The following is a 17,867-nucleotide window of genomic DNA, read 5'->3' as shown; positions in this document are numbered from 1 at the left end:
CTCCTGGCTGCGTGCCTTATATTGCCCTCTGGCAGCTCATCCTTCTCCCCCACGCAAACATGCTGCCTCCGCGATTGCACAAGAGCCAGCTTAGCATCCTTTGGCCAGGGAGGAAAGGACTCCGCGACAGTCCATCCTCTGGCATGGACGGCCCTTCCCATCAGCTTGACGGCTTGGGAACACTGACCCAATTCACAGCCCTCAGAGGATCCCAAACAGGGCGACTATCTGCAAAATCCCCGGGAATACGGGGTTTTGCACATCCAACTGGTTTTGTGGTACCTGCGTTTGACACAGCAACAACAACAGATACCACAGCAGCACAATCGAAGGCCAGATAACTGTGTGTACTGAACACATGCGGTTTCGCAACCACAACGTACATTTGCTTTGGATGTTTTTGTAATGACTTCTGACATCTAAGATCTGGTGAGAAGTACTGGTGAGAGGTGGAGGGATGAGGGCTTGGCCCTGTCACGCTTTGGGAAACGGCAACCAGCTGCAAATAGCAGTAATCACTCAAAGTGATGCTCGTGATTTATATTGACTATACTCTGCATCCTTAGAGCTTTAATTGCTACAGCCACCATAACATAGTGGCAAATGTGAACATCCATCCATCTAGTTTTTTTCCTAACCACAACGAAAGCTAGAAAACAGAAGTGTTTAACACTTGACCCTGCTTACAGCCTAATGAACTACGAATTTAAAAAAAAAATAAAGGAAGAAAAAAGAAAAAAAAAGGAAAAAGGCTCCCTGCCATCTCCTGCTGCCAGCTTTTGCGTGAGAACCTCTGCTTTCCATTATCTATTTTACAAAGCAATTAACTAAGACAGAAGCTTGCACAGACAGGCTTAGAGATGCAAAGGCAGCGCAGCCCGCAGGCTGAGAAAGCAACAAAGGAAAACGATGAGGAATGTGTGTGTGTGTGGTGGGGCTGTGGTTTGGTGGTTGTGTTTTTTTTGGTTTTTTTAAGAGGGTGAAACTTGTGAGTTTAACAGCAGCCTCGCGGCCTCTGAGGGGTTGGTGGCAAAGCTGTCCTGCCTGGCAGGGTTTGTCCACTTCCCCCTCATTTCACCCAAAATTCTGGATATAGGGGACTGCCACCAGAAACGTGCCTTCTCCAGGCGGCTGTCGGGAGCCTTCAGCCTTCTGAGACGCTCGGGCCAGTGGTGAGGGGGTGCGGGATGGCCACCTGTGGAGCCCCTGGCTTCGGGGGTTGCCTGCGGCCCGCCCGGGGTGGCGGGAGGCCTGGGGGGTGCCTGAGGGCAGGCCCGGGGAGGCTCTGGGAGAGGGCGGGGTAGGCCCAGGGGTAGGCCGGGGGCAGGCCCCAGGGGGAGGCGCGGGAGGGGCCGCACACCCCGCCAGGGCACAGGCCGCCCCGTGCGGCGGGCGTTGCCATGGTGCGCGGGCTCGGCGGCGGCGAGGCGGCGGCGGTGAGGCCGGGGGAGGCGGCGAGCGGGGAGGCGGCGAGCGGGCGGGGAGGGGAGCAGCAGCCGGAGCTTGGCTGTCCTCGGGGCCGCGGGGCTGGAGGGGCGGCGAGGCGGGGTGGAAGGCTGTCGGGGTGGTGCAGAGGCCGGGGAGCAGCGCCGGGCCCCGGGACGCCCCCGTCCCGCCGCCCCCTGCTCCCTTCCGCGAGCAAGGTCTGTGCCTCCTTCGTGCTGTCTGCTCCTCAGGAGGTCAGCCTGACCTCAAGGAGGGGGAAGAAGACAGCCCCCAACCTCCGCGAGATGTAAATAAATAATATAAACAGCCCTCTGTCCTTGGAGGCTGCTGACTCCGCTGCAAAACATCCCCTTCCCTTCAAGGTCCCTGAGCGGCTGGCCAGGCTCAGAGCAGGCCAGATGGCACGGGCCATCGGCAGGTGCCCAGCGATGTTCGGAGCTGCTTCCCAGCCAGTAGCACCCCGGGCAGGGTGGAGGAAGCAGCATTTACACGGAGAGGCTGCACCATGATCCGAGACTGGATGTGGGGTTGTGCTGTGCCACACCAAGCCAGGCTTCCCCGGTTCTGCCATCTCGCCACGCTCGGGGGGGGGGGAGGCAGGAACATGCAGCCATTTATTTACCAAGCCTCAGCCATGTTTACAGACTAAATTTGAGGAGGTGATTCTGCCCCTCTACTCCGCTGTGGTAAGAGCCCACCTGGAGTACTGCCTCGAGCTCTGGGGCACCCAACATCAGAAGGACACAGACCTGTCAGAGTGGGTCCAGAGGAGGCCACGAAGATGCTCCAAGGACTGGAGCCCCTCTGCTGTGAGGACAGGCTGAGAGAGTTGGGTGTTTCAGCCTGGAGAAGAGAAGGCTCCGAGGAGAGCTTAGAGCCCCTTCCAGTCCCTAAAGGGGCTCCAGAAAAGCTGGGGAGGGACTCTGGATCAGGGAGGGAAGTGATAGTATGAGGGGAAATGGTTTTAAACTGAAAGAGGGGAGATTTAGATTAGATTTTAGGAATAAATTCTTTGCTGTGAGGGTTGTGAGCCCCTGGCCCAGGTTGCCCAGAGAAGCTGTGTCTGCCCCATCCCTGGAGGTGTTCAAGGCCAGGCTGGACAGGGCTTGGAGCAACGTGGTCTGGTGGGAGGTGTCCCTGCCCAGGGCAGGGGGTGGCACTGGGTGGGCTTTAAGGTCCCTTCCAACCCAAACCATTCTTGATTCTAAATCACTGCGGCCAGAGTGCAAGTGTTTCTGTGTTGCTGTGTATCCAGGTCCCACCCCTGAATTCACACTGGTGTGTACATTTCTGCAGTGCCCAGGAGGAGGCAGAATGGAGGTCCTGGAGGAGAAGGAGGAAGAGGAGCAAAGAGAAGAAGAAGAGCTGAAGGCTTTGGAGATCAGTGATAACCTCCAGGACGTGGAAACAAAGGTGTCCGTGGAGCAAGTCTGCATCCCAAGTGATGTACCGTAAGTGTACTTGTTGGGATGAGCAGAGTTGGTCCCTGTGGGGCCCACGGGGAGATTGCACATGTGGTCCCCTGGAACAGGGAGGGGAATGAGCGAGTTTCACGTGCCCAGTGTGTTTGTCCAAGAGTGGGCACGTGTGAGTACAACAAGTTAACTCCCTGCATTGTACATTCATTTGCTGCTGTATCATGACACTATATAAAGATGCTTGAGCCTCTGGGTATATGTCAGCTTGCCATCACTCTAAAGAAGCTTGGTGATGTCAAAATCATATCCTTGGATATGATCCCCATTTTTTCCCTGGGAAACAGGGAGCCCCTGCTGTGTTTTGATAGCAGGTCATCTTGCCCGAATTGCTCCCAGCTTATTACCTGTGTCTCTCTGCCTCCTTCTGCCCTGGAAATGATTTTGACTGGAGCTCCACTGACATGTCCCAGTTACCATCCTCGTACAAGACAAACTCCCTGAAGGAAAAGAAGCTGCTGCACATTGCTGACCATTTCCTCCAGCAGTACGCTCACCTTTGCCCTGACCGCAAGCCGCTCTTCCTCCACCGGGTCAACGAGTGTGGCGTGGAGGTACGGGGTGGTGTGGGGCTGGGCCATCGTGCAGGGAGCACTTGGCTCCCATAGTGTGGAATGCTGGGGAAGGACAGCAGCCCTTCGTGCCCTCCCTCCTGGCCAGAGGGAATGGGAACCCGCTTGCTGTGCCCACAGCACCCTGAGCAGGCACACAGCACCCTGGGAACACCGCAGCTGTCCAAATCCACAAGCACGTTGTACCATACACAGATGATATAGGCCGCAGGCCGTTCACAGCCCTGCAGTGTGATGCTTAGGAAACAGGAGAGACCACAGAAACATAAAGAAAACTAAAAGAAACAAATGGAATAGTTAAGGCTCGGGCTCAGTGACAGATACGGAGTCTGGATCCATAAGTAGGTCTTATTCCAAACTTCCCAGAAGTTACAGGGAAGGAAGTAAATGTGGAAGTTTGTGGTCTGGTTTTGTTTAGGACTGGGCCCAAGCTGCACAACTTTTGTCTAGTTCTGGACCTAGTGGCTCCCCTGGGCAACTAGAATTGCTACTTTGGACCAGCTTTCCCCAACCTTTATTGTATCATTAACATGCAAGGCAAAAAATGCTGGAGGATGTAAAAGCTGTAAAGGGCAGTAGCTATTTGTCTTGCTTGAAAACCAAGAGAACCGTCTGTAATGTGTCTGAGATCAGCTTGAAGTTTTAGCAACAGACAAGCAGACGGCCTCTTGGCCTCATGCAATTTCCATCTCGGAACAGATGAGGAGGGTTACTGATGCTGTAGATATGCTCTAGGGAGGTCCTGAATGTGAGCTGCAACATCCAGGGGTGGTCTGAGGATGGCTTTGGACAGTAGACTCTGGCAGGCACCTGTTGGCTAACCAAAGTCCTCTTGTTGCCCTACAGAAGTTTGTGAGCACAACGGTGAGGCCAACTCTGCTGCCTTACGCAGAGCTGTACCACTGGGATGGCTGTGCCAGCTTCGTCTCTGATTACCTCACCATGGAGCCCCTCGAGTCCCCTATCACACCGGTAAGAAAGGGGCTGCAGTCCCGTCTGAAACAGCCCCATGACAGAGGTGACAGAAGGGCCTCTCAGCAGGACACAATGTGGAAACCCTAGTGGCTGGGATTGCAAAGGTCTTTGACCCCTCACATCATCGCCTCATTACTTAGGTAACCCCCTGATTTTCCCAGGCCCTGTGCACTCTGTTTGACCGGTAATCCCAGTACAGTGCAGTGTTGTACCTGTCAAGCAATTAAGCACCATTTCTACAAGATCGAGCCTGACCTTGCTCTCAGTCATCCGAGATGACCAGCTGGTCTGCTGTGGGTTGCAATGGCAGACAAGCTTCCCCTCCAAAGACCAAGAGACCCTGGAACAAAGGAGCATATTAAGTCCAGGGGACAGTGCTTGACCTCAGTCTTTAGGGGCTTTAGACATATCTGTCCCAATTTTGGGGATATTTTGGGGTGGCTGAAGGGAAGATTTCTAGGCTGGCCAAAAGGGATGATGCCAGAGGTAGGGCAAGTTCTTGGCTGATGTGAATCAGCTAAGGCAAAGGGAGCGCGCTCTTTGCTAACAAGGACTGCTGATGCCCTGCAGAGTGCCCCAAACAATCTGCACCAGCTTCATGCTGGCCGAGTGTGTCCCAAGAATCCCAGGGTCTCAAGAGGAACTCTGGCACTTTGTGACCACAGAGAATGTATCTCCATTTAGCAGATGGAGACTGCTTTGATTACCTAAGGTGATGTTTGAGATCTGGGAGTAGACTGTCTATGTAGAACCTCTCTGTATGCAGTATGTGCAGATTGATCCCTTTGCTTGGTCACTGGTGAGGGCCAGAAGGGAATATGTTCCCTCCTTTGAACTATAACTTATGGGTCTTTTGCTTTGAAATGCTGCAGACAGACCAGCTAGAGATGTAGGTAAGCCCCACTCCAGAGTTGTGGCTAGCATTAGATTTTCAGCAGTTTGACAAGCTTGTCCCGCCCATCTCTCCCCATAGTTAAATTTGTCACCAGATTTGGGGTCAGAATTTCCCCAGATCGCTTTGGAGGGGACTTTTGGGGTCTGCGGCTTACATAGGAATTTTATGTAACAGATTCCCTATGAGTGCAGAGCCCGGGGATATGGGCAAAGCTCTCTCTCTCTCTCTCTCTCTCTCTCTTGCTCTCTGCCTGGTGTGTGCTTCAGCTTCACAAGACAAGCACTGAGAAGGCGCATCTCTCTTTTTCAAGCCCAGTTCACTCTATTCCCCAACCACCATCTTGAAATACCAGCGAGGGAACTGCTTTGACTTCAGCGTGCTGCTGTGCTCCATGCTGATTGGGGCCGGGTATGATGCCTACTGCGTGCACGGGTATGCCACCCGTGAGATATGCACCCTGGACGAGACTCTAGAACTGTGCCCACTGCTCAGGAAGCCACAGGAGGTGAGACCTGCGATGAGCGAGCAGGGGGGAGCCCGGCATTGCATGCTCAGCCTGTTTGCTTCCACCGAGCTCCAGGGTTGAGCTAGGGGGAGCGGCTTCAGGTCAACACTGGGTTTCAGTCTGTACTGAGCAGGGACCTCACTAAAGGGATCTTTTGAGTGATTTTCCACAATTAGATAAGAGGCCTCTCTGGCTTCACTGAATTTGTGCTCACCAGGTCCAATACTGCAAACTGCCAAGGGTTGGGGACCGGGAGGTACCTGTAAGCCATACATTTTCTCCCTTCTCTTGATCTCCGCTGGGTTTCACAGCATGACCCTACTTTTGTGGAGGCAGGTACCAAAAGAGGGGATGAAGAAGTCCAACAAGTATAGGGTTAAGCCCCCACCGGACCTGCAGAGCAAGTTTGAGCTTCAGCAGGAGGCCAAGAAGAAGGCAGAAACTGAAGCTGCTCCAAAGAACAAAGAAAGAGAAGAGGAGAAGGTTACGGTGAGTTAGTGAGGTCCACCTCACTGTGAACTCCAGGAGCAAGAGCTGAGACTCAGGTAGTGGCTGACCAAAGAAAGGAGGTCACCACCCTCTGCCATGAAGTATAACACAACCACGATCGTGGCCATGACCATTTGGCCTCTGGGAACACAGTGTGTGCTGGCACAGGAATAGGTACCGGGTATGTACTACATCACTCTTCTGAAGAGTGTTAAGGGCCTGCAGATCTTTAGAAGCGGGCAGAGGAATAAGATTGCCCTCGGTTTGGACTAAAGTGGCGATAAAATGGCAATAATTACTGCTCTCTCCTCTGCGCTACAGGAAGTGGAAAAGCCTGAGCATGACCCTTTGCATGGCTTACGTGTGCACGCATGGGTTTTGGTTCTGTCTGGGAAGAAGGATGTTCCCGAGACCTTCTTCATCAACCCCTTCACGGGAAACAGCCACAGCACCATGGATGAGTGCTTCCTTGGGATCGAGAGTGTCTGGAACCACAAGAACTACTGGGTGAACATGCAGGACTGCCGGAATGGCTGCAAGGTAACAAGCCCTTAAGCACCCTGTGCCTGGGAGGGACAGTTGGGCTAACCTGAGTCCTGGGGAAGTCCAAGATCAGTGGTGATCCCAGTTTCCACTTATCATTCCCTGGGTTGGCTCTGGGTTAGATCAGCTTGACCTTGGGGCCATGTATGCCTGCATTTCCAGCAACTTCCTCTCATCTGTGGCAGAGGCACCATGAGAAAAGGGGTCTGCACGCCTCTAGGCACGGGGGCAGTTTTTGGGGCCCCACCAGCCAGCCAAGGGTCTGATGAACCAACCTCACTGAGATCCAGAGTCTGTCTAGAGTCCTTTAACTCTCTGACACCCAGTCAGGTTTAGAGCACCACAGACATGCAGGAGCAGCATTCAGTTTAGTGTCAGGCCCTTGAGACTGCCCTGTAGTTAAGTGGCTTTCTTCTATATGGCCTAGGATCTCATCTTTGACTTGAGTGACACTATCCGCTGGGAAATTATGCTTTCGGGGAGCAGCAAGCCTCTTCAGCTGCTCTCAGATGCTGAGGAGGAAAAGGAGTTTGCGGACAAGGAGACGGATGATACGGTGAGTGACCCAAATGGTGGCTCTTGCGCTGTGGGGATGCTGTACGGAACTGGTGTGTTCAGAGGCCTGCCCATGTCTGCCTGCCTGCTGCCCTCTCCGGGTCAGATCACTATTGCTCTAGTGAAGCTTTGGTTGGCACTTTAGATTCTTTCTCAATCTTGGAATAGTTGTGATGCTTTTTGAAGCAGGACTCCAGGTGGTACTCCTGGTGTCCTAAGTGGCTAGGGATCTCTGTAGGCCTCCGGTGCCTTGACCTTTGGGATGAAATAATTTAAAAAAAATCCAAACTGAAATTTTTCTGGACACGCTTTTTCTGCTGGTCAGCACCCTGCTCTCCTGGGTGCTAGGTGGAGTTGCCAGCCAGATGTAGAAATAATGTATGTATTCTAATAAACCAAAATATGCTGTGTACTGGAAGCAAAACATGGTATATTGTCCTGGTGGGAGAACACAGCATGATAAAGCAGGCATTGCACCAGCACAGTGGGACGCAGGAACGCCAGTAACAGTATGTTCCGTCCTGTTATCTATCCTTCTCAGCCCACGCCTGTAACCAGGGAGCAAAGCGCCTTCCACAGTCTACATAAAACAAGGTGGTCATTAGTTTGAATGACGATTGTCCCATTCATCCCCTATCCAGCATGAGCATTAACCAAAGATAATTTCATTAGCTTGAGTAGGGGTATGCTAGTGAGAGTGTGGGAATGCAATAAAACACTCCTTCCATGTAAAACTGCAGTGTGCTGCTTGCCTCTGTCCTCAGGCCGCATGTGACCGACACAGCCCTCGTAACTGTGCCACTGTGTTCCCCAGGACCAGCGCAGCCTCGCACTAACTGAGCTCTGATGGCTGCACCGCATTCTTTAGAACCAAAATGCCTCCTGGCGCAGTAAGAGAAGCTGCCAAAAATGCAAATCTCTGCTTCTCTTTCAGCAGGAAAAGGAGGAGGAAGACATGAGTTTTGACATGCCACCATCGTGGGTAGCCCCAATTCAGATATATCCCAGAGGTACGTGTTCTTCCCATGGCTTTTGCTTGCCCCCAGCTAACCTTTTAGTGGATCTGGGGCATTTGTTTGTCTCACTCGAGTTCTCCCTTCAGAAGCGAAGTGCAGTAGATGAAGGCAGCACCAGCTATTGGTTCGAATGCCTGCCCCCACTGCATTGTCTCATCTCCCTGCATGCACACACACACACACCCCCACCCACCGTGTTTTCCTGCTAGCTGAATAATTTTACCTGGGATGGACTTTCTGTTACCGCTGTGCACAAGGGACTTGCCCCTGCATTATCAAATATTTGCTTTGGGAGAGAAAAGAGTTATACTGTTGTAACATGAAAGCACAACAGGCAGGGTCTGAACAGCTTTATTGGCAGCTGAACACAATACATAAATGTGTGGTTTTTCTTAGACCATGGCTTTCTCCCTCTTGAATTCTTTTTCCTGGGGCTGAGTACAAGGGAGTCAATTTTTCTGACACCTCTTTTGCCCGCTGCAGAGTTTGAGACCCACTGTTCCGAGGGGAGGAAGGTGATCCTGTACAAGAAAGCAAAACTGGAGAAATGGGCACCGTACCTGAATGGAAATGGGCTGGTGAAACGCCTCACCATCTACGCAGACTTAGACTGTAAGAGGGATGAGGGAACACACTGGAATCACTTCACAAACACAGCCTGGGGTGTGCTGATGGGAAGGGGGAGGCAATCACTCTCTGCCAGTCGCTCTTCTGCTTTCTCATCCTCCTTTCACTTTTTGTGGGGGACAGCTTCATCATGCTTGCTGTCTGTCAAGCCCCAGAACTTTCCAGCATTGAGAGGGGTTCCTGCAAGAGTTTGAATCCGTTTTACACCCCAATGGTGAGGCTGTTCAGTGTCGCAGGTCAGCTGCTTGGATTGTCAGTCTTCAGGGAAATGGAAGCCTGGTTTGATCCAACAGTATCACTGTTCTCATTGGTGTCAACAGGAGCCATCAATAGGGGCAGCTATGGACTGTGGATATTTCTGTACTCTAAAGCATTATTCTTCAACAGCTGGTCCAAGAAACTGTGCAGATTCCTAACTGGACGTACAGTGTCCTGCCCTTAGCCCTCTTGGACAGCGTAATGTCCCCGTCTCATTTCTCTTCACTCCCGACACTATCATTAAATATTTGGGATGGAATTTCTCTCCCCTAACTGTAGCCATTCGTTGTGCCACCTTCTCCCCCTGAGCTGATTACTTTAGTTCTTGCTGATGGGAGAGGAATAAACCTTCTTAAGGCATAATTCATTTACTCAAACATAGATTAGGATTCATCTACGAAATGCCCCTGGACACAGTGCCAGTCCCAGCGACTATCTGATGTCTCCTTTGGCTGCAGCAGGAGCATGGGGTGCTTGTGCAGACACTGAGAGCTCATCAGATGAACCTTAGCACCTCCAACAGGGTGACGTAAGGTTGTGAAACGCTTTGTCTCCTGCCAGGTACTGAAGTGGTGGAGGTGAGGGAGTGGTTCAAAAACCGAGAAGACATGTTGGATATGAGAGAAGTGAATAAACAGACACAGCTGACCACAGATTACTTCAGCCCAGGACACCTCCTCAGTCTTAAAGGTATTCCAGCTCATCTGGGCAGCCTCTGCAGCCTCTGGGACTTCACGTGAATCCCTTCTAGCAGTGGCAAAAGCCCAAAGTTGGGGGGGCTGCAAACTTGTGGGATGAATCACCTAGATAAATAATAGGGTCTCCAGTGGAGAGTAGGGAATTGGGTTGTTGGCTTCCATTCCTGGACAGTGCTCCCCGCCAGCAAAACAAGAAAAATACGTACCTATCACATATATAAGGTAATATAATTTACTTTTACTAGTAGAGGTGATTGATAGAAGTAGAAACTTTTTCCTTAGGATTATGTTTGGTCTCTCAGTGTTGTGCATGTGGGGGACAGAAAGTCCTGCATCAGGTCTGTCGCTAAAGCAGCATTTCACCCTGGTTTGGGAAGAGCAGGATCCAGGCTGCACTCCCTCACTACTGCCTTACGGTTGTAAGGAAGGCAGTGGCCCTGCAGAGCTGTCCTGGTGTCCTTAGGCCATGGAATATTGGTACACAGCAGTGAGAATATTCCCTTCTTACGCTCTTAACGTGCATTTGGTTTATTGGCTGCTGAAGAAAATGAGGCTTCCTCTGGACACGCTTGTGTTCGCCGTGTTATGGTTGCTAACTCTGAAAACATACGCGATCTTGCTTTATGTCCTTAGCTTACACCTATATGTCCCTGGAACCAGAGACTGAATACACAATGGAGTTTTACAATGAGGCGCGAGTCGATGGCCTCCAGAAACGTGTTGAAACTGCTAATGAGATGACGGAGTACTTCGCGGGGCGGGATGACTTCCTGCACGTCCGGTACATGGAGTTTGGCAAAAGAGGAAAGAAAATACACTTGGCTGGCACCAGAACTGACATTAACTCCCGGCCTATAGTGGTACGGCCAAGGCAGGAACAGAAAAATATCTGTTGCTGTGATATTTCTACTACGCAAAACATAGTGCCTAGGGCTTTACGTTCATTTTCAGCGGGCACAGCCAAGGCAAAAGTCCAGATGGGATGTCCAAGCCTTGTTCAGCTGCTGTGTCTCACAGTTGCTTGCCTGACAGAGCGCTACAGTGTGACCAGTTGTCACGAACTGCATTGAGCAGCTAGAATGACACTAGGAAACTAAGACTTGGAAAGTGTGTGTCAGAGGGAAGAAAAAAAGCTTGACTGGGATTTTGGAATGAAATTTTTGCAGGATTCAAAGCTAGTCAAATGATTCCATGTTCTGACTCCAAGCTAGTAACGTTTTAGGTTCCTGATGAAGTATCCCATCACTCTGATTTGTTACAAGCAGGTAATCTACCTCTTCCTCTAGTCAGGTCTGATTTGGAGAACAGAAGAGGGAGGAAATCTGACAACTGGCAGTATGGCTCAGACACTCCGCCTGCCAGGACAGAGCCCTGCAGTGGCCTGCCTTTGGAGCAGCGCCCAGCATGCTCCTTTTTCCTTCCCTATGTTGGTTAATGTAGGACACTTTGTTGTGCTCCAAAATACTTTGCTTCCTGCAGTTCCCTCAGGCAGGAATGCATCCCAAGCTAACTTTGAGCTTGGAGAGCATACTCAGCTCCACAAATTGGAGACTTCTGTATTGCTTTAGGCAGCTTTGGGCTTTTTTTCTAAGGCACAGGAAAGAACAGTAGGACCATGGGCCAAGAGATGCCATCATAGTCCAGGCAGAAAAGCCCAATTTTTACCTTTTTTTTTTTTAACCAACTTTTTATTGTTGGTATTTATTTATTTATTTTACCCAACTCTGCAAATCTTGCCAGTTTTCTCTGTTGTCTAACCAGCTTCCATCTCTTTCTCTTCACCCCTCATTAGCAAATCAAGGAGTGTTTCCACAGAAACCCAGAAAAGCCTGCTGATGAAGATGTAGCGGAACGTATCTTTCTGATCAGAGAGGACATGATCCAACTGACATATCACCTCAAGGATAAATATATTACTGCCTCAAAGAAGGATTTTTTCAAAGCGGCAGAGGGGGATAGGAAAGGAAATGAAATCGTCATGACCCCAGAAATGTGCATCACGTATCAGGTATGGAGAAAAACTACTTATATTTTGAAGTTTTTCTACATTACAAGACACGAAGGGAAGGTGAAATGTCAGTGGGAGAACTACAAGCATGACAAATCCCCCGCTCCATCTGCCCCCCCTTCCCCCATAGCCTCCAGGCTGACAACAGGAATGCCCCTAGAGGTGCGCTACCATGCTGGAAGTGACGGGGCGACGGGGCATGCAGGGTGTAGTGTAGCGTGAAAGGCCTGCTCTAGCCGTGCCTGAGGTCATCTTCCCAGACTTGGTCATCAGGCAGTGTAGATACAGCCACTGGGATCTTGCACGATGCTGGTTCAGCAGCTGTTGGGCTCAATCCCGTGGATTCATGGCAGGGAAGCTGAAATTTCCTCTGCCATTCTCTCTTGAAGATGAGACAACAGCAGAGAAGCAGACATCCTGGCTTCTAGCTCCAGTTCTGCCATGGACTTCTTGGGTCACATCGTTGCATAAATGTCCCAGAGCTTACCCTGCAGACGCACAGCAAGATGCTGAGGCATAATGCATTGCTGATAGATAGCTAGCCTTAAATAAAAGATACTCCAAAAAAAGTGGAGTGCTGTCCTTAAGCCAAATTCTGTCATCTGGGGCTGGGAGGTCACTCTACTAATATCATTGATGTGAGTCTGTAACCAGGGCCAGCAGCCTGCTAGTAAATTCTGCAGTGATGCTGCACAATTAGGAAAATCAAAGAAAGATTGCAAATAGAGGATTTTTTTAATGTTATGCATGTTTTATTAAAGTTTCTATTTTCCACTGGAGAGAACATGTAGGACGCAATTGCTGGAGTGCCATCCTTTCATCTCTAACCCTGCCAAACCGGTTCCAACCAAGTAACAGCAGCATCAGCGAAATGCAACATGTGCCATCTGGCTCATGTTACTGATGGACTCAAAACTGAAATGAAGTCTAATAAACTGTTGACCGTGGGCTAGATGTTTCAATGGTGGAAATTGGTGCCACTGTATTGACCATAGCAGAACTGTGCCAGTTTCTGTTAGCAGAGCACCTGGTCCCGTGAACTGGAGAGCGCTACTGGCTTTCACTAGCTTATCTGCTTCCAGGCGGGGTCCTCTGAGAAAGAAGAGAAGCTGCTCCATCTGTACGAACTGTTGCTGGAGCTAACGGCAGAAGAGAAGCAGCTGAAGCAACAAGTCCGGCAGTCTGAAGCTGAGGTACCAGCAAGGTGTCCACGCCATTGTCAAAGTTGGTCAGGCATGGAAACGGTTTCAGCTGACTAGTTGCCAAAGCACCCTCAGCGTAAACCGCGATTCAAAATAATACTCTGGTGTCACAAAGCTGGTTTCCATGCTGAAATATCAAGCTTGGAACCCAGTCATTGTGCAGCAAAGATGTAGCTCAAATATATTTCTGGCGAGTCGTGCACTTTCTAGTACCTGCCCTTGCTCTTCATTCTCTGGGAGGAAGATGGTTTCGGAGAGCAAATCACAGCATATGAATTGGGGCATCTAGGAACGTACCTGCCTTTTGCCTGGGAAGAAGAACAAAAAGAAAGGGTATTGTATGTAATGTCATATCTAGTTGCTAGGCATTTCCAGGAAGCCCTATCCAAAATACCAAAGTGACTTTTTGTGGCAGCAACTGTAGAGAAATACTTCATAAAATACATTGCTTGTATTGCTAATCACACTGTGACCGGTGTAACAAATCCATGTTCTTGGAAGTCTTTGTAATTACTTCATGATAAATACAACCATCCTAGCAGATGGAGGCAAAGCGATTGGATTTTATTTTTTTAAAATGTTTTTGTGAGGAAGAGGAACTCCTGAAGGAGCTGGAGAGGGAATGCTCAACTATATTAGCACGGACTACTAGCAATAATTAAGAACAAGATTGCAAAAGTCGCCCCCCCCCCCCCTTATTTTTTTTTTCAGAAATTTGAAGCTAGTTCACTGTGACCTCATGAACTACCTTGCCAAATTTCACAGTCTCGATGTATTAACGGACAAAATATTCATATTGCTTGTGCTGTATATCCTGTTAAGACAAAAAAATAAGCCAAAGCTCTCAGCATAATTTCAAAAGTAGTGGCAAGACTATGACTCCAGATGAGCTTTTTGAACAGATAATATCAATAATAGTGTTCAAGAATTTCATACGGAGCAGCAACCTAAAAATAAGACCACTACTGGCTTGATCTGTCAGCAGGATATGAACATATTTGTATATATCTTCTATATTTAACCTTATGCTACAGTTCTTGTATGCAGCATCCGCTGTTAGCAGGTCAAGCACGTAAAAGCACTGTCGTTTTTTCAGAAAGCTGAGGGTCTTTTTTCTGATTTTTGGAAGGCGTTAAAGATTTTGAAGATCCGTGAGAATGAAGAAACTAATGTTAAATTGACGGTTTCGATTTATAATACGGAGAGGAATGAAAAGAGAAGACAACAGTATGAAGCCATGGTAGGTACTCTGGGTTAATCCCAATATTTATTACATGTACACAAAGAAATCCAGAGCAAGCTTTTGCTGTCTGAGGAATTATCTCTGAAGAGCTGTTTGTATCATTAAAATATACTGGGTCAAGTCCCTGGCAGGTGTAAGTCAGCACAGCTTCATTTGACTTCCCATGAAAACATAACACGATCACACTGTGACCGTCTGACTTTCTGCAAAAACTCGCGTTACCAAGAAAGATTACTGTTTTATTTTGTTTAGTTAATAAAGAAAATAATTAACAAGGATTAGTTGATAATAGGGATGATGGAGGGAGTATGATAATGGATTCCAAGCTGCATGTTTGTAGCCAGGGCTCATTTTATTAGGCAAATACACACTGTGTGTGATACGAATCGGTTATTTTCTTGGTTTTGACTATTGCTTGCAAAGCCAATTTTGTTCCAGGATCTCTGTTGAGGAATTAATACCTTACGAATGTTATGGACAAATACAAAAAGATTCAATAATAATGACTTAATTTTTCAAGATCTCCAAGATGATTCTTGTAAATTATTTTTAGACTGAGCTTTCCTGAATAGAGAGGTTATAAAAGGTGATGTTAGGTTTTACATGCCAAACTTCTGGCGTGAAACACAAGCAGGGGCAAAGATCCACGAACCAGCTGTTTGCCAGCCGACAAGCTGGTATCACGCAAAATACCCTGTCCTGATCTATTTCCGCCCAAATATAAATGCATTTTGTAGAACCTTTCTTGCACCTCGGTGGATAACACGTAAGAGATGTCTCTACAATCAAGGAAATTGGGAGAAATGTTAAAAAGGTCAATAGAAAATAAACTACAGAATAAAACCCGCATTGGGAAAGGGCCGGGGTGCAAAGCTAATGCAAAGCTACAGTCATTTTGATCAACCTGTAGGAAAAAGAAACATTATTTCCTTTGTGGGGGTGGGGGAGGAGTTTTGGGCTTTGCTTTTATTTTGCCTTATCACAGGGTGTTTGTGGAAGCAGGGGAATGGGACTGTGACTCTCTCTGTCCTTTTCTCTCCAGAAGAACACAACGGAGGATGAGCTCTGGGGTCGAGGGGAACAGGATCTGGATTACCTGGAACCTTTTCTTATTCAAGTAGGCCACAGAGAGAAGATGACCAAGGGACAGGCCCTGCGTGTCAGAGATGACTGCCTGACTGATTTAAAGCATCGTCTCATTAATAAAGCTAACATCATCCAGGCTCGCTTGCAAAAGGTATTCCCAGCCATGCTCCAGGGTGTGCATGTTACTGGAGTCTCTTCTGTACTGGCAGGAGGGTAACACGCATCTCTGACAGCAAGCAAGAAACAAACCTCCTTTGATTACTTCAAGAGAGCCATCAACATGCCTGTGTGTATATATATATGTTTTTTTTTTTTTCATTAGCATGTGAGATCAAAGAACAAAATAGCTCCTGGGTGAAATTTAGTCCCTATCCCAATTGGAGCTGATTTAGTTCTCCAAGTGCTTCTTAACTACAGTGAGGCAACGCATTTGGGTTTTGCTGCCTCTTGCTGTTCCACATGTTTTGATTCCCCTTGTTTTCTTGTTCTGTGAGACCTCATCTCAGACTTATTGCCTCCCCTGAAAATGAACCAGCTCTGATTTGTGGTTTCCTTCATCTCAGCTCCCTGAACTTCCGAGTTGCGTTTTTGTGTCCTTTAGCTCCTCGCTCTCCTCGGGATTACCCTGACTTCTGGTTGCTCACTCCCCCAACAGGCGGCGGAAGAACTGCAGAAGAAGGACCAGTGGTTTCAGCAAAACCAGAATCGGCTCAGTGCAGAGGAGAAGGATGACTTCCTCGCCCGTCACTCTGAAACCACGTTCCATATCCAGATTCTAGCACTGAGGCTTAACAGGTACTGGGAACGACTGCTTGGGTAGTGCCCAGGGGAGGTCTGTCGCTGAGCCCGCCGGGACTCGGCATTGCAGCTGTCCTGTAAAATGTTCCACTCCGTGTCCCGCTGCAGTTTACCTCTGATATTGCCCTTCTTGTTCTAGGGAAAAGCAGACAGCACCACAGAAATACCTTGCTCTCGAAGAGAAGCTGCGCAGGGATCCTCGCCTGGCTGAGCACTTTGGTCATACCTGATTTCTTTATTCCTTCCACTGGAAATCAGTGCTGAAGCCTGTTAGAAGCAGCCTGAGAAAAAAACCATGGAGTTTTCCTACTTGACCGCAGTAAATCTTTCATTATCATCAGATTAATGGAGATTTTAATGGACTTTTAGCATTCCACTGTATTTTTCTTTCCCCTCTTTTGTTTTAAGGCCCATCTACAATTACGTCGATTGTCTTCTTGCGCAATTCCGTCATGTTTGAGACTGAAGTCTGAACGAGACCTTAGCTTTAAGGTCTGCCTCAGACATTGCTACAAATTACGCATGCTGTATCGCAGAGCTTTTCTTCCCCAAACCTGCTGACATCAGGAGCAGGATTATTTGGGAATACCGGTTCTTTTCCAACATAATATTTTAACAAATTTATCATTTAGTTTTATAAGTAGCACAAGCAAAGATTTTGAACTTATGACCTCATTTAGAGCTCTACAAAACTACAAAAACCCAGCAAAAACTAATACTCAAATTTACAAACTTTGGATTTTAACATCTTTATTTTTCTCTTTGAATATCTCCACTCGCTGTTCACAAACATTGGCAGACAGGGTAAAATGTCAAGAGGACTTCCAAATCCAAGAAATCTTAGGTAATTAAGTGTTTTGGTTGATAGGCATTCCCTGAGATCCGCAAATGGAAGTGAGAACGTGTATGCCATGCATTGGTATTTATGAAAGTCCCTGAACCTGCTAGGAAATAATTCCTGATGTCACCTATAGTGCATTAGGCACATGAACACCTATCGTGGTTCTACCTCCAGTTCCCAACAGCTACAGTCTTCAAGGAACAACCTTTAATGATCACCTTCAATGACGACTATATTGATTGCAGCTGGGGTAAGGCAGAAACTACTTTGCTGTGATACAGCAGGGTAAGGGACATTACACCAGAAACACAGCACGACCCAGAGCCGATTAAATTTCTTATTTTATGGTAGCTGTCCATTTTAAATGCAATAGATACGCTAAAGGGCTTTTAAAGAGAACCACCCCCCTGACTGCCTATTTTATTGCAACGGAGTCATTTTCTTTTGTGTTGTTTCTGTCACATTTCAAGAGGTGAATGCAACGTTAAAACCAAAAGCCGCCATTAGCTCATTATGCCTAATCTCAATATCCCGGGTCATTAAAACATACCAAATTACCCTTATAGACAGCCCATTAGGTGCCACTTCAAAGATGCACTCCATTTTGGGCTCAGAAAGGGAGAGCAGAGAATTCA

At 48.4% G+C, this 17,867-nt stretch overlaps 1 protein-coding gene across 4 annotated transcripts; it reads left to right on the top strand.

The window, feature by feature from the left end:
* Nucleotides 1-1,404: 1,404 nt before the first annotated feature.
* Nucleotides 1,405-17,306, top strand: DRC7 (dynein regulatory complex subunit 7). 4 transcript variants are annotated; one of them, XM_063333968.1, is made up of 18 exons: nt 1,405-1,436; nt 2,743-2,897; nt 3,316-3,475; nt 4,340-4,465; nt 5,674-5,868; nt 6,205-6,357; nt 6,679-6,897; nt 7,328-7,456; nt 8,393-8,465; nt 8,955-9,083; nt 9,918-10,046; nt 10,688-10,914; nt 11,847-12,062; nt 13,145-13,255; nt 14,394-14,504; nt 15,550-15,744; nt 16,249-16,388; nt 16,531-17,306. In XM_063333968.1, exons 2-18 carry the CDS (start codon nt 2,761-2,763, stop codon nt 16,619-16,621), a joined length of 2,541 nt encoding a protein of 846 aa, XP_063190038.1. In that variant the 5' UTR covers nt 1,405-1,436; nt 2,743-2,760; the 3' UTR covers nt 16,622-17,306. The 4 variants fall into 4 exon arrangements, with proteins under 4 accessions (XP_063190038.1, XP_063190039.1, XP_063190037.1 ...); XM_063333969.1 differs by having other exon boundaries at nt 8,390-8,465; nt 15,553-15,744; XM_063333967.1 differs by having other exon boundaries at nt 8,390-8,465.
* The last annotated feature ends 561 nt before the right edge of the window (nt 17,307-17,867 follow it).

This window comes from Chroicocephalus ridibundus, chromosome 4, assembly GCF_963924245.1.
Source record: "Chroicocephalus ridibundus chromosome 4, bChrRid1.1, whole genome shotgun sequence".
Taxonomy (NCBI): Eukaryota; Metazoa; Chordata; class Aves; order Charadriiformes; family Laridae; genus Chroicocephalus; species Chroicocephalus ridibundus.
This window is presented reverse-complemented; position numbering and strand designations above follow the sequence as displayed.

Excerpts from the sequence above, each read along its gene's own strand:
- DRC7 (XM_063333967.1), top strand. The coding sequence starts at position 2,761 with ATGGAGGTCCTGGAGGAGAAGGAGGAAGAGGAGCAAAGAGAAGAAGAA. Across the intron at positions 2,898-3,315 it reads TGCATCCCAAGTGATGTACC|CTCCACTGACATGTCCCAGT; the intron begins GTAAGTGTACTT and ends TTTTGACTGGAG. Across the intron at positions 14,505-15,549 it reads GACAACAGTATGAAGCCATG|AAGAACACAACGGAGGATGA; the intron begins GTAGGTACTCTG and ends TTTTCTCTCCAG.